At 35.3% G+C, this 16,455-nt stretch overlaps 1 protein-coding gene and 1 pseudogene across 1 annotated transcript; both read left to right on the top strand.

Moving 5' to 3' along the window:
* The first annotated feature begins 926 nt into the window (after nucleotides 1–926).
* Nucleotides 927–1,025, top strand: LOC132280430 (small nucleolar RNA R71; annotated as a pseudogene).
* Nucleotides 1,026–9,159: 8,134 nt separating this feature from the next.
* On the top strand, nucleotides 9,160–15,009 carry LOC132278786 (cytochrome P450 734A1-like). The gene is made up of 4 exons (XM_059780673.1): nucleotides 9,160–10,033; nucleotides 11,180–11,424; nucleotides 11,589–11,952; nucleotides 14,491–15,009. The coding sequence occupies exons 1-4, from the start codon at nucleotides 9,542–9,544 to the stop codon at nucleotides 14,908–14,910; spliced, it is 1,521 nt and encodes a 506-aa protein (XP_059636656.1). The 5' UTR covers nucleotides 9,160–9,541; the 3' UTR covers nucleotides 14,911–15,009.
* The last annotated feature ends 1,446 nt before the right edge of the window (nucleotides 15,010–16,455 follow it).

Below are 16,455 nucleotides of genomic sequence, written 5' to 3'. Positions count from 1 at the left end.
CATTGACATGCTCTATTGTGTGACCTTCCGATGAGAAATGAGTCTCCACAACACATTGTTGCTTTTGTGGGGCATTCAAAGGCATTTTTCCTTTCTCTCTAGCATTTAAAGTGCTAGCTATTTACCCTACTTGGGTCTCTAGCTTTGCAATGGATTGAGAGTAAGAATGAAGTAATTGTGTATTTACCTCTAAAGTGCCTAAAGTGGTCAAAACTTTCTCTTCAAAAGTGGGATTTCTAACATTTCCTTGGGAATATGATGGTTGATTAGGAAAATGAGAATTAGAGAATTGGTTTCCTTGTGATTGGTATGATGATCTAAAACCTTGGGAACCATGGCCTTGTAGTGGAGATGGAATGTATTTCCCTTGAAAACCGCCTTGGGAAGGGTTTGAGCCCTCCCCTTGGTTTTTTCAAGAGAAATTCGAGTCATTCCTACAACTAGGATTGTAGTGATTGCTATAAGGATTGTTCCCTTGATTAGCAAAAACAACATTTGCTTGTTCATGATGCTCACTTTGCACATGTCCATGGGGACAATTGGAAGTAGAATGTAAAACACTTGAACAAGTCATACAGGTCTCATTAGATGCATGATGAGAATGGTTAGGGAAGGAAGATACTTGATTCGCCGAGTTTTTGTTGATAAAAAATTGATCAAACCTTTATGATAATGATTTCATTTCGGCAACAATTTCATTGGAGTGGTCGACTTGATGTAAGCCAACACTCTTCCTACCACTAGAATTTCTACCATTCTTCGAAGATAAAGTACGATGCAAAGAATTTTCACTTATGCTCTCATAAAGACACCACACGTCATCCTCATGCCTATCAATGTAAGAGCCACCCATGGAAGCATCAACCATGCCCTTGTAATTATCCGATAAGCTCTCAAAGAAATATTGAACTAATTGTCATTTGGGCATGTCATGATGTGGACACTTCCTAAGCAATTCATTAAAGCATTCCCATGCCTTATAAAATGTTTCCCCATCCCCGTGTGAAAATTCCCTAATTGAAGTTCTCATGGCATTGGTCTTAGAAACCGGATAGTACTTCTTCAAGAACTCTTGTTGCATTTCTGCCCAAGAAGTTATTAAAAAAGGCCTAAGATTGTTAAACCAATATTTTGTCTTGTCTTTAAGGGTGAATGGAAAAATTTTAAGCCTTAAGACCTCTTCCAGCATGTCCGTATATTTCACGATGGAACATACTTCAAGAAACTCATCCAAATACTTGTAAGGTTCTTCACTTGGAAGTCCATGATAGTTAGGAAGCATTTGTATGGTTTGTGGTTTGATTTCATAGTGGTGTGCTCTAAATGGTGGCAATTGAATGCATGTGGGTGCATTATATTCATTAGGCACATAATGATCTCTTAAAGCAAGGGGATGATTAGTAATTGGAGGTGCAACATGGGCACCTTGATTGCCATGAATGATGGGAGGTGGTGGAGCATAGATTGGCCTTGGCATTGCCAATGGAACTAGGCCTTGTTGTTGTGGTGGATGAACGAATGGCCTTGGCATACCGAATGGAACTTGCATGTTATCATGATGCACATTGGGGTGGAGGATACCTTGTTGGTCTACGTGACCAAGGTCCTCCACATAGTCCTCATTGTGTCCTTCCATTGATAAAATGGATTAACTAGAACTACCTCTTCCCCTAGGGTTTCGAACAATGGATTCAAGATGAAAATTTAAAGGAACAAGAGTGGGTCTCAATGATCTACGACCATGCATGCACAATGCAAAACAACAAGAAATAATGACAAACATTTCACCTTCACAACAAATCAACAATCAACAAACTTCCTCTACATACAATGTTCCCATACTCCCATGCTTTAACAACAATATACAAGAAAAGTAAATTGTCTCCACGTGGGCTCACGATTTATATAAGAATTGAAATACAAGCCTCCACACGGGCCGACGATTTAACTAAGGGTTTGAGTAAGAAAAAGCTCACAAAGGTCCTTTAGCACTTCAACTCCAAATTTTTAGCTTTTAGCTTAGCAAATTTTTTTTATGATTTTAGCCTTTTTCCTTGCTTGCTTAGCTCCTTTGCTTCAATCCTCCTTTTCTTGCTTCCTAGCTCGATACTCCTAGTCAAACAAGAACCAACATAAAAAGTAACAAAAATTGAAATGAAAATAAAGTACAGATATGATCAAAGGAGTACTAATTCCTAATTGATTCCACAAATACGACGTTGCCAATCAATCAATCCCCGGCAACGGCGCCAAAAACTATGGTGGGAGTCCCGAGCGTGTGCACAAAATAATGCACAACACTTGAGTTTGGAAATTAGTGTCAAGTGGTCACTATAATTTAAATTTATAAATTGTTTAACACCTATACTATGTAGTATGAGTGAGAAGGAATCGTCCCAAGGGATTGAGGGTCGTACTAGGTTGAGAAATCAAGATTAGGGTTAGTAGGTCGAGTGATCAAAATAGTAGTTGATTGGTGGAATTAAACTAGATGAAATTAAACTAAAGTAAACAATAATGCAATAAGGAGAATAAAAGAGAGAGAGATCTTGGGGTTTAGAGATCACTACTAAGCATAACTTTTCTACACCTTTAATGAATGATTAATTAGGGGAAAAACATGTATTGTAACAAGGTGTGTGTACATGGTTGTTCCAATAAGCATGGATGACAAATTAAGCATATATTGTCTAAACAACATGGTAGATAGCACAACATATCAAATTAAGTCATTAATCCCTTTTTTAAGCTCACAATCTAAACACATCACAAGGTTAGAGAAATATGGTACTTGCTTTCATAAGTATGGAACATCAACAACAAGCATAGATTGCCCTCCCCTTTAACATCTAAATTACAACTACACTACAATTAAGCTAATGACATGAAATTAAACTAATTAAATTAAGGGAGAGGTACAATCCATCAAGAAATGAGTATGAACCATCAAATAAACCACACGAACATGCCATTAAACATTATGTCTTGACAATCTCTAAATCTATAGCATCAATACACATAGACATGCATCAATAACACAAGAAATAAAGACAAACACATGAACATCTATTCTAGCATACATAGACATATGGATAGAATGAAATGATCAATTGGAAGCATTAAACCATACAAATCATTGAATAAACAAGATCTATATATATAAAAGTGCAAAACATGTATCACAATACAAATCCCCTCAAAAATACATAAATCAAGAAGTAGAAAGCATGCTTAGGGCTAACTCTAGTCCCAATAGGATGTCTAGCCACTCATGGATGATGTCTTCCAACCCTCAAGGGCAAGCTCCATGGAAAAAATCTGCTCCTTGGTTGATGAAGAGTCTCCAATGGTGTCTCTAGCCTCCTCCTCTCCTTTGCTTCCTCACTAAGTATTATCTTCTCTAAGTATGTGTATGTGTGTAAAAGTGGCTCATATTCTTTATATAGTTAGGTCAAAATTCACCCCAAATAAGCTGGGCTCGTACACCAATAATCCTCTAATGATTGGATATGAGACAACTTTTAATGAGCCAGAATTTAGATTTTTCTCAGGATTTGGGAAGTTCGATCGATCAAACTTGAGGTAAGATCAATCGAACATGGCTGAGATCTATCGAATTGAAGTTGGATCGATCCTTAATGACGGCGCCTTTTTGGATAAAAACAAATCAAAGATATTTTAAAGATATTTTTGGGAAAAGGACAAAAGTGGTTGGTAGGGTGGTACAGCTGGATAAGATCTGGCATGTGGATAAGGACAAGAAAGTTCGATCGATCAGAGAATGATGTTAGATCGATCGAACTTTTGGGATCTCTGAAGATGACATCATGGCCTGGATCTATCTTGGAGTGCTGAGATCGATGAAAGTTGGATCGATTGAACTTTTCTTGAGATCGATCGAAGTTGCTAAAATTCCACCCTTTACTTCCTTTTGCTCTACTTTGCTCATTTCTTTGATTCATCCCAGAATTGCTTCAATTATGCTCTTATTTTGCTGAGTTAGCTTATTTTGGGGATAAGTACCTAAAAATGGAAATAACACGAAATCAATACAAAACTATAAAATAAGATAGATAAAGGTTCTAGAATACCTAAGCTCAAGGGGTTTAAATACGCACTTTTCAGCGTTCATCAGCTAAAGCATTACATTGAATCAATCTATGGTTATTTGCATCCCATTCTTTCTCTTCTTTAGGAACCATTGTCTTTTCTACTTCTTTCATAGGAATAAATGGTCTATTAACTATAACAAGCCAAATATGATAGTCTATGGATTAGAGAAAGTCTATCATTGTATTTTTCCAATAGCTATAATTGATTCCATCAAAAGATGGAGGTCTATCAATACATTGTCCTTCTAAGTGTGTGACTATACCATTATTAGCTATGATCGTACTCTAAGACAGTTAAGTCTTTTCAATTAGAGTTAAGTTCTGATACCAATTGTTGCCCAAGTATAGACTCTAGAAGGGGGGTGAATAGAGTCTTTGGCAAAAAATGGTCAATTTTCGGATTTGCAAATTCTACTAAACCCTTCTAACAATTATGCAATTATCAAGATATAAACATGAACAATTACTAGCATAAATGTAAAGGAGATAAAGGAAGAGAGATTGTAAACATTCACACGGCGATTTTAGCGAGGTTCGGAAACTCCTACTCCTCGGATCAAGACCCCTCTTGAGACTTCCCAATCCAATATGGCACCTCCTTACGGGTGGAGAGCAAACCTTTACATGAAGCAACTCCTTGCTTCACTTTGCTAAGAGACAACCTCTCTTAGTTTTCCTTCGGGTCACACTAACCCTTACAAATATGAAGCTAGTTTGCTTCTTCTTCCTTGGGCCACACCAGCCCTTACAAATTGAAGATCAAATTTATTGCATACAAATGTATCTCTCAAAGATTGATATGCAAATATTAGCTCACTTTTCAGCTCACTCTAGAGTATATATATGAATAGATTTGAAGCTCAATATTCTATAAATGATATGGGAAGAGAGAGTATGATATAAATGAAGAACAAAAGCTCTTTGGATGCTATATAATGTTTCTCAATGGTAGCAACACTTAATCCCAAAGTCCCCAATTCTATTTATAGAGTTTTGATAAGCCAATTCAAGAATATAGTTGTTGTGTATGGGATTCAAGGCAAAATAGTCGTTTGAATTTGAATTCACGCTGGATCGGTAGACCGAAATGAAACACTACTGAGATTCGGTCGACCGAAACTGTTTGATGTTGGCCATCATACTTATTTCGGTAGACCGAAGATTTCTTACTTTTGGTTCGGTCGACCGAAACTACTTCATCCATTGTTCAAAACCATTCTGTGAGAATCGGACGAGCCAATGCATTTGGCTCCTTAGCTTCGGTCGTCTGAAACTCTTAGAGTAACATTTCATTTTCTTAGTTCGGTAGACTGAACGGAGTTGGTCTACCGAAATACAACTGATACTTCAGAAAATGTTCTAAGTTAACAGATGAAACAGTCTCTGCACAGGACATATACCTTATGTTCATTGAAAACATTTAAGTAAATGCCCATTTACTTAAAGTTCACAATGTAAATAAGGAAGTAACCCTATTTGGATTCAATAAAAAATACTAGAAAATTGAAATCCAACTAAATCAAAATGTAGAAATTCAGTTTTAGTACAAATTTAGATTTTCGACAGTTTTGGTTAAAATGAATCCGCATGTAGACCAATGTAAACTTGGTCAAAAATTCTGATAAAATCAGTTTAAGCTAGTTGAAGTATAAAGAGTTATTACCTGGAAAAATTATTTTGAAATAATCATTATTTCAAAAATTCATTTTTCGCACTTAGCCAAAAACACAGTTTTTCATGACGCGCATTCTGAGATCCTAATGTCTGTTACCAACTCATGGTAATGAAGACTTCTCATACCTTAATTGTTGACCAATATGAATTATATGATTGATGTGCATGGTCTTAGCATTTGTAGCATAAATGATGAGTTCTTTCAAAGCTTATGCAAGCTTGAACTAACTCACTCTTTAGCAAAGACTCCATATGTCAATTGTATATGAATGAAGTGCATAGTCTATTGCTAATGGATATAGGAGTATATAAATGATGATATGATATGCATGGTCCTATAGAGATGAGCTTCAAATGGATTCATAAATACTTTTACATTGAATCCTAAACACTCACCATCCTGTCTACCCCTTTCTTCACGCTTTGTCCATGATCGTGTAGGCTTTTAGGTAGACTTACTTTCTTCCTTTCTTTGAGTTGCTTTCTTGCTCGTTGTAGTCCAAGCTATCTTTGGATGAACTTTGTATTTGGTTCCTTGCAACTTCATGTTCCTTTAGTCTCCTTTGCTTTCCATAGATGTGATCTTGAGTAATGGAATACTTGGAATTGACTTTATAATCTTCATTTAGGTCATCCTTTGATTGTGAATAATCTATAACACTCAATGTAAACATTAGTCCTTAAACACCATTAATGGTTTGTTATCATCAAAACCTTTAGATTGTCCTTGTATGGAATCCTTAAGGTCAACACATATCATTCATGTGATTCATCTTGCAAACTTAGAGTTGAGCTTTCATTTGATTATTTTAATTGTAACTCTAAGTATGAGAGCTTTGATTTGTATATTTGTTTATTTGAGACACATTCATTGTAAGCTTTATTCTATATCCATTCTTGAGAGAAGAAGACCAAGAGGTGTTCTTGGCAAGGGAAAGCTTGTTTAAGCTATTGTAAGGGTTCTCTTTCTCAACCCATAAAAAGAAGAAGGTATCTCTTAAATGAGAGGATTTGGTAGAGCTCTCCACCCATAAGAGTGAGTAATAGTTCCTTCTTAGTCGTCAAAAGAAGGAAAAGCGAGATGGCTTCATTACAAGGTCGGTTCTTCGCCCGCAAGCAAGAATATGTAAAGGTTTGCTCTCCACCCGTAAGGAGGAGCCATAGTGGAATCCTTGAGAAGTTTTCTCAAGGCATGAACGTAGGCCGAGGTTGTGCCGAACCATGTACATCGTGTGTCTCTTGGTTTACATTTTCTCTACTCTCTAATCTCTGTTCTCTTCACATTTGATATTATCTTTATTTGCTCAATCCTTATATATCTAATGTTTAGTTTATCTTGAGTTGAATGAGTGATTGATTTTAGCTTAGACTATATATTCTATATTTGATTCATATATAGCTAAAATGATGTTGTATACCAAGTGTTTGACAAAATGCATATTCAACACATTATTCACCTTTAGAGTTTATATGCATACCAAGTGTTTGATAAATTTGTTATAAACTCTATAATAATGTTTTCATGACATTTGCACCTTGAATATTAATCAATATTGTGTAAATGCTAATTCTAAATAATTAGTTGAATTGAATGCATTGAAGTTTAAAGGAATTCATTTATTTGAATCAATGATAATCACACTTAGATACATGACTAATTCATATGATTCAATGTACAAAATGAATTAGTCATTTGCTAAAGCAATAAACTCATGTGTAGTAATCTCATTGGGTTACATTTCATGTACGTGGTGATATCTACACTACAACTCATTAGAAAAGCATTCACCACAATAAATCATATTAGGCTCTAAAGTATAGAGATAAATAAAATGAGTTTAGAGAAGTTAAATCGAAAAAGTTCCATAGTTTGCTAATGACCATATTCACCCCCCCTCCAGGGTCATTACTTGGGCAACAACAACCTTTACATTTCCAAAAGTCCTGAACTCAATGGAATGCTCCAAACAATCCTCCGACACACCCGGCACACCCCATGGTGTTCGGTATGCAAAATATGAAAAGACGAAAATACCCTTGCCAACAACGAAAAATCCTAAAAATAGAAAATGATGAAAAAGGGTAAGTTTTTTGTTTTCATTTTCTAAAAAGGTTAAAAAAAAAAAAAAAACAGAGCAAAAAATGTGTTTAATAACACGTTTTTTCTTTTTCATAGTGCAAACGTTTTTCTCAAAGGTTTCTCAAATTTATGAAGAAATAGCGAAAACATGTAAAAGTTGTTTCCTTTATTTTCTCACTGCAGTGGCCAAAACGTTTTCATTACTATAGCAGGTCACTTTTTGGAAATGGCTTGTTTGCTTCTTTTCTTTTTTTTTTTTTTTTTTTTTTCAAAGGGTAAAGTTAAATGTATAAATAATAAAAGAATATGTACATGCTGAATTTTTTCGAGAAGATATAAATCTAATAGGAGTAGAATTTTTTTCATCTCGTCTTGAGTGAATTGAACTAATAAACGGTTGAAATTAAGGAAAAAAAAAAATCAAAGAATTCAAAAAATGATTAAAAATAAAGTAATGGAAGAACAAAAATCGTATAGATTCATAATAAATATGTGGATTGAAAGTAAAAAAAAGATATTTTAATTTGGAGTTCTAACTGAATGAATCTTATTTTGCATATTGAATTAGGAGTCCAAATTCATTGTAAAGGTGCTTGAGAATTAATTGAAGTTAGCATCTTGAATTTCATAATTGCAGTCTAGTAGTCCATTATAATGGTGCTATATAAATAGTTTTGGTTGCTTGTGACAAGGTGATCATCTGTTAAAGTGATGAGATTGTTCCTTTTGATGAAGCATGTGCCTACCATATTAATATATAGTAAATCAATTTTAATTCCCAAATATGAAAAGCATTAAACAATATTTTAATTCTAATTGATAATAATATTTTATCAAAAATGGTTCGTCAAAAGTTTTTAAAATCAAAATATTAATTTATACTATAATTTTTTTTTTTTTTTTTTCATAATATTAATTTAGTAAATTTTAAATAGGAAGAAAAGTAGTTTAAGAAACTAAATGGATAGAAAACGTTTTACTGGATTAGGAAGGTAGAAAGGTAGGTTTGTAAATATTACCATTGGATTTAATCTAATGGTAAATGTGTAGAAAATTTCTTGTTAAACGGTGAGCAAGAGATTACTATTGGATTGTTATTCAAAATCACTTATATTTTATTTGATGAATATAAAAATGAGAATCTCAGACTTGAAAAAGGAGGAGTTTGTGATTCAATCATAAATCGTGACTTTAAATTGAATTTGGATTGTTATAGTGTGTTATTTTAAATCTGATGTCGTATTCTGGATATACTTCATGTATCTATTTCAAATTTTAATTAAGTAAATTATGTACGATTAGGATTTGAAGGTAAATTTTTAATAGATAAATTTTAAAAAAATAAGAAAAAAAATTAACAAATGTATTAAACCGTGACAACAAAATGACTTTAATAAACACCATTTTCGTTTTTGTTTTCACAAAAAAACAAAAAAACAAGATTGTATTTCTCTTTCGAAACAAAAATATAAAGTATTTCAGGGCAGCGTTAACTTTTAATCCAGATGAAATTACTTCTTTACTCTAACAGCAACACCAAACATGTTTTTACTGTCGCCTCTAATTTCTCTCCCTCCTTAACGGTGGCATCTTTCTCTACTTCTTACTCTTAAAATCTTTTCTGAATTCCCCTCTCCTCTCCTCCCTCTTTCTCTCTCTGTCTCTGGGGTCCACCATGCATCTTCTACTTCCTACTGTAATCTTTCTACTCCTCATCTTCCTCCTCAAATTCATACGCTCAATCATCTGGGTTCCACTAAAGATTCAACAACACTTCAACAAACAAGGCATAGGCGGGCCCAGCTACCGTCCGATCTTCTTCGGAAACTCGGCGGAGATGATAGGGCGTATGATGGCGGAAGCTGAATCAAGACCAATCGCTTTTAACCATGATATTCTTAATCGGGTGGCTCCCCACTACTACAACTGGTCAACCATTTATGGGAAGACATTCCTGTTTTGGTTAGGAACAAAGCCTTGTTTGGCTGTAGCCGAACTAGACATGATTAAGGAGGTGTTGCTCAACACCAGTGGTTCCTTCGAGAAGATGGAATTCGATCCTCTGTCTAAGCTGCTTGTTGGGGGTGGACTTGTTGAGTTGACTGGTGGGAAATGGGCTGTTCATAGAAGAATCATAAACCAGGCCTTTAACTTGGAAAGAGTTAAGGTGATCCTTTCTCTCTCTGTCCATTTTATTTTAATAGATACTTTTTGGGTTAATAATTATATAGATTGGATTGATCCATCACACACTGTCCATGTAGTGTTTAAAAGCACTAAGGGGTATGCTCCATAAAAGTCCAACTTATTACTACAAATTAGTTGAATTAGTAAAAAGAACAAACCCCCTATTATATATGTGCAAAAACTTTGAGTAAATAATAACATTTTCTTAATTTGAAGATTGAAATGTCTAAAATGTCTTTAAAGTAAAATATGAAAAAAAAAGAAGAAAAAAAAACACTTGCACAAATTTTATTTAGGGTATTTTGGGGTTTATATAAAATATATTTGGTCAAAATTAATGTCCAGGCGCTATTTGTTATAAATTTTCCAATTATGGGAATTTATTTGCACATACTTAATAGTGTTTTTTTACACAATTTTTTTTTATAGCAGAGTGCAAGGACCCATGTGAGTGTGGTCCCTATAGACAAGTGTGGTGCGCACATGTTAGAGATCACCTCCACTCATACGGTGGGATGTGGGGGAGTGCTGGTTATCTCCACCATTCGCTGGGTGCACAAAAGAGCATCGGGTCCATATATATCTATATATATAGTTGATCAGATGTTAAAAGTAGTGTAATATTATTAAGAGAGTTCTCTCGTGACAAATCGTAAACTCCCCTTGGATAACGATTTGTTTAATTTTTCACATAGCTCAAAAACCGTAGATAGAGAGCTGGTAACTGTTGCCATATATAATGTTGAAGAGAAACATATTATTGTGAGGAGTGTAAGATTTTTATGTGTCTTGTGTGTTGGATGATTTGGTGTTTGGATCTGTTGGCCTGTAGATGTCCCAGTCCTACAGATGAGCTAAACATATGACTTCCTATTATGGCCTGGATTAATCTGATTTATTTCCTCTATGGGAACCTCAAGTTTGACCAGTATTCGCTGAAACCATGCTAACAATTTCAGTAATGTGCTGAAACCCTGTTTAACTTTGGAAATAGTATTCAATTTAAATTTTAGTTTTGTGACTTAATATATATACGATTTCTTTGATAGTGGACCGAGTGGTGACTGTGTCCACAATCCACAGCATAGCTCCTAAATTTTCTGTGGTTTAAATTATATTTTGACAGGGCTGGGTGCCAGAAATTGTGGCTAGTACTACTAAGATGCTGGAGAACTGGGAGGAAGAAAGAGGAGGGAGAGATGAATTCGAGGTGGAAGTGCAGAAAGAACTTCATAACCTCTCAGCGGACGTTATATCGAGAACGGCTTTTGGGAGCAGTTTTGAAGAGGGGAAGCGCATTTTTGAGTTACAAGACCAGCAAGCTAGTCTGGTATTAGAGGCTATGAGGAGTGTCTATATTCCTGGATTCAGGTAAAATTACTTATTATTATATTTACCTCTAGATAGTAGAAAATTACTTATACTTCGTACACATTTCATAACAGAACTAGCTTTCTTTAGTTGTTGTTTTGTGTTTCTTGATTTGGGCCAAGGTTCTGGTTTTTTTTTTCTTCTCAAAATTGAATTGTATATAGGTTTTTGCCCACTAAGCAAAACAGATTGAGGAATAGGATGGAGAAAGAAACTCGAGATTCTATAAGGACGTTAATTGAGATGAACAACAAAACAAGAGAAGATTTGAAAAATCTACTTACCTTGTTAATGTCTGCAAACAAGAATCAGGATGGAAAAGAAGAGAGATTGCAGGCGGAGGAGATCATAGATGAATGCAAGACATTCTACTTTGCTGGGAAGGAAACAACTGCCAATCTTCTGACTTGGGCACTTCTGCTCCTAGCATTGCATCAAGAATGGCAGAGCAAGGCACGAGAAGAAGTGTTTAGCATTTGCGGTGACAATGGGCTTCCTGCTGCAGAGAATTTAAATGACTTCAAGATGGTAAGTGCAAATCATAGATGAATTACCAAATTTTGAAACAATACCTAAAGAATTTTTTAAGTCTTCAATAAAATTTAGTTCCATTTGGTCATGTCAGTACTCAGTCGAACTACTGCACATGGAAATTTTTTTCCATCAGTCTACTGCATCAATGTAGTGATATAATCCTTTTACTGAAATGGATGAATCTAATTACAAATGACAAGCAACTATTGTCATTTGACTGCATTAAGGATGCAATGATACTTTGAATTTTAATCCTTTGTAAGAATTTTGTCATAGAACCGGACAGTCCAAAAAGAAGGAAAAAAAGAAAGAAAAAGAAAAACCTTAAAATGTACAGAAACAATAGTACCACAAAGAATTGAGCAGCCACCCAAGCCTTGAATGAGCTTCTATGGCAAAGAAACCCACCCTGTATAAAGGTAACCATATAGGGAATCTATACCAAGCTTAACAACCCACAACTGAGCCGTTCCGATGATTGCATAATAACTTGTTAGTAGGAGTGTCTCAAAACACCTTTGTGACCAGAAAATCTTCTTCTCACATTCTTAGCTACATCCTGCACAATTGAATCAATGTAGGGTTGATCACATTCATCCATTTTCAAGTTGTTCCCAGGTCCCTGTTCATCTTGACATGCCACACTTATGCCGAACTTAAAATCTGTCCCTAATGAAGCTGCAGTAATGATCCTCACCTTGCTTTGATAAAGAACACAAGAAGCTTGGGAAATAATACGTTTAGCTAACAATCCATCCTGTCTACAGGAGTTGTTTATAGGAAACCAAGAATAGAGTCCTTCGGATGGTTTTTACCTACGCAGAAAATTTAACCATAGGCAAAGGGTTATGCAAAGGCCACAGCTTGCACCCCACTACTTTCTAAAACCTCAATTACAGAATTTCTAGAAGGAACCAATACCTTGAGTTTGGTAAGTGCATAATAAATTTTAGGTGAGGGCCAGGCATAACTATTAGTATGAATATTCTGCTGGCTGTGGCAAGACTGCCCAAAACAGCATCATAAATAGCACATTCTCAATCTGTATAGATAGAGGACCAAGTGGATGCTACTGATAGAAACAGAGGTGCATATAATCATATTAATTTGCACGATATACCAAGCCTGATAACTCGTTAGGGTTGCTTGAATGGCTTGGTCTCGGGCTTAGTACCTTGAGATTTCGAGTTCCAAGTCCTGGTTTATGCGATATCAGTGGTTTGCAGCTGATAGCAAATATCCGGAGTTTATGTTATGGCCACAAGTCCAAATGGCACCTAGTTGGAATGGTTCGCAGTCACAAAACACCAAACTTCATCCCTGAATTTCAAAATGTTCCTTTGCGAAAGGCAGAACCAACAGGGGCTAGAATATCCCAAAAAAACTCTTCACCGAATCAACCCAAACGAACTTCCTAAGACAAAATAGACCAGAACATCATAAAAGCCTCATTCTGTTCAAAAATACAATGCAACCCAAGCCTTTGTTCCTCTCTGCCACATCAGTAGCCACACAAGCTTAGGCTTAGTACCTTGAGATTTCGAGTTCAAGTCCTTGTTTATGCGATATCAGTGGTTTGCGAATGATTGCATATATCTGGAGTTTATGTTATAGCCACAAGTCCAAATGGGGCCTAGTTGGAATGGTTTGCGGACACAAAACACCAAGCTTCATCCCTAAATTACAAAATCTTCCTTTGCAACAGGCAGAACCAAGAGGGACTAGAATATCCCAAGAAAAACTCTTCACCGAGTCAACCCAAACAGAGTTCCTAAGACAAAATAAACCAGAACATCATAGAAGCCTCATTCTGTTCAGAAATACAATGCAACCCAAGCCTTTGTTCCTCTCTGACACATCAGTAGCCACACAACCATAGCTTTTTTCCTCTTTAAATTATGAACCTACCAGAGAAACGCCTTCAAAGTACTATCAATAGTTTTTACAACCTTCTTTAGCGAAATGAAGAAGTGACTCCAATATTGTTAGTACTCAGCAGAACAGAATAAGTTGCATGTGCGAGCAAAAGAAAGAGAACACTAGTCGAATTGGTTTCTAGATGTACTCCAAGCCACTAACTTCCTGCATTATCTTTAGACAGTTTAGTACATAAGTACAAGAAGAACCCCTACTATCTTTAAAGCCCCGCATAGAGAGAATCTTACACTAGAAATATCATCGACTTAGAACCAAAAATAGCTTTTCTTACAATTTGCTCGAAGACCTGTAATATCAGCAATGTGCATTAGTAAATTTAGAACATTTTAACCTCCCTTCTTGTAGCGCAAACATTGTAGAATGACCACGATGAAATAGAAGATTGTGTGAATTCAGCATGCTTCTTGGCTTAAAACAATATAGTTTTACGACTGATTTATTTACTGAATTAGTATTTTAACTTTGATGACAACCAATCCTTTCACAAAATATTTCTTACTGGCTCAGCATCTTTAATATTGCATCTCCTTTTTTCTTACACACAACAGAATCTATGTAATCTATTACTTACATCAAATTTATAGTCTTTGACAGTTGAGCATGATACTCAATGAAACGCTTAGACTCTACCCTCCAGCAACAATTATTCCGAGGATAACATCCAAAAATGTTAAGCTAGGGAGCCTCGACATTCCAGCTGACATGCAACTCTCTTTTCCCACGACTGCTGTTCATCATGACACGGAGATATGGGGAACAGACGCCAATGAGTTCAATCCGTTGAGATTTGCCGAGCATGGAAAGCATTTAGCCTCATTTTTACCGTTTGGGTTAGGTCCCACAACCTGTGTAGGGCAAAAGTTAGCAGTGGTTGAAGCAAAAGTTGTTCTAGCTATGCTCATCCAACAATATTCTTTTGAGGTATCACCATCATATGTTCATGCCCCCATGCAATCTCTAACCTTGCAACCGCAATATGGTGCCCACATCCTGTTTAGGAGGATTCTAAATTGAATATGTAGTAGAAGTGTCAAAGTGTTTAATACACATAATATGTTGTTTTTGACTTCCTTTGTTCTAACATGAATGATAAATTAGAAAATTTTCGGTGTATGTTGGAATTATATGTGCTTGGTAATATATTTTGGGATGCTTTAATAAGCCCGACATTATCAACAAAATGATGATAAAAAAATTACTAAAATTAAAGGGTGGAGAAGTAAAGTATGGCTCCTATACTTGAATTAAGGAAGTTGGAAGGAAAGCAAAAAAAAAAAAAATAAGAAGAGGAGGAACACAGGTTAAAATTGATTTTTTCAGTCTTTTTCACATGAACAGAATGATGAAATGTTATGTTAATTTCTTGAATAAAAATATTGATAAATGAAAATATAATGGTGAATAAGTTAGTAATTAAGTATATTTACTATATTTACAAGGGTGATTTTGTATTTTGTTCTTTTTACTCATATTATCTTTTTCTCTATTATTTTAGATAAAAGAATAAAAGAGTCACCATTATTTATGTATTTTCTAGTACATATTCAAGTTTCCTTTATCTACTTTTGTCTTCTAAATTATAAATAATTGGCATGGATTCACCTACTTGGTCCCATATAAACAGGGAGTCTAAAAATATTATGAATTCCTAAATTGACTTTATCACATAGTAGTGTTGTTATTTATTTATTTTGTCTTAATAAATATTTCACACACTCAGCATTACCCTAGTGAGAGAATTCACCTTTTTAACGTTTTCGTTTAGAAAGTGAGATATTAATAAGGGTCAGTTTACTAACGCTTTTACTTTTTTACTTTTACTTTCTTTAAAAGAAAAATCATGATTTTTATTTCTGAAATTGAAATATAAAGTCAAATCATGTTCACTAAATTTTTATGCTTTCAATATTTTCAAAGTAAGAAATTAAAAAGCATGTTTAATAATTACAATTTATATTTTGTAGGTGCAGAATTTCTTCAACCCTTTTCTCTCATTTCTTGCCCGAATTGAACCCAATTCCCTCTATCAACATGGCCATGCCCAACACCAGCCAAATATATACACACAAATTATTACAAACACACACATATATATACACAACCTCTGTATAAAGGTGTCACTCTCTAGATCAATTGCATTCACTCCACCCACCTTTAGGCAAATCAAAAGCCCATTTTATGCACTCCTTACAATTGAACTTTAGGAAGCCCCTTATTAGATCACTTAACCGATGAAGATCACTGACTTGGTTTGGTTGGTGCAAGATGGGATCCTGATGCTATCTCCATGGGCATATAGAGAACAGTAGAGAGAGAAACTAGAGAGAGAAAGTGTTTCTATCTTCTCTCTCCTCTCATCGGATGCGGTTCCAACTCCATCATCGGCGGTGGTTTGTGGTGGTAGAGAGAAGAAGAGAGGAAAAAGATGGTGGCGGTGAGGCGACTGATATTCACCTCCTAGAGACCAGTAGAGAGAGAAACTAGAGAGAGAAAGTGTTTGTCTTCTCTCTCCTCTCATCGGATGCGAATCCGGCCAACTCCATCATCGGTGGTGGCGGT

Source organism: Cornus florida, unplaced genomic scaffold, assembly GCF_030987335.1.
Source record: "Cornus florida cultivar Cherokee Brave unplaced genomic scaffold, ASM3098733v1 CherokeeBrave_3.0.0_Hap2_Chr10, whole genome shotgun sequence".
NCBI lineage: Eukaryota > Viridiplantae > Streptophyta > Magnoliopsida > Cornales > Cornaceae > Cornus > Cornus florida.
Note: the sequence above shows the minus strand (reverse complement) of the source record. Positions and strands in the feature narration are given on the sequence as shown.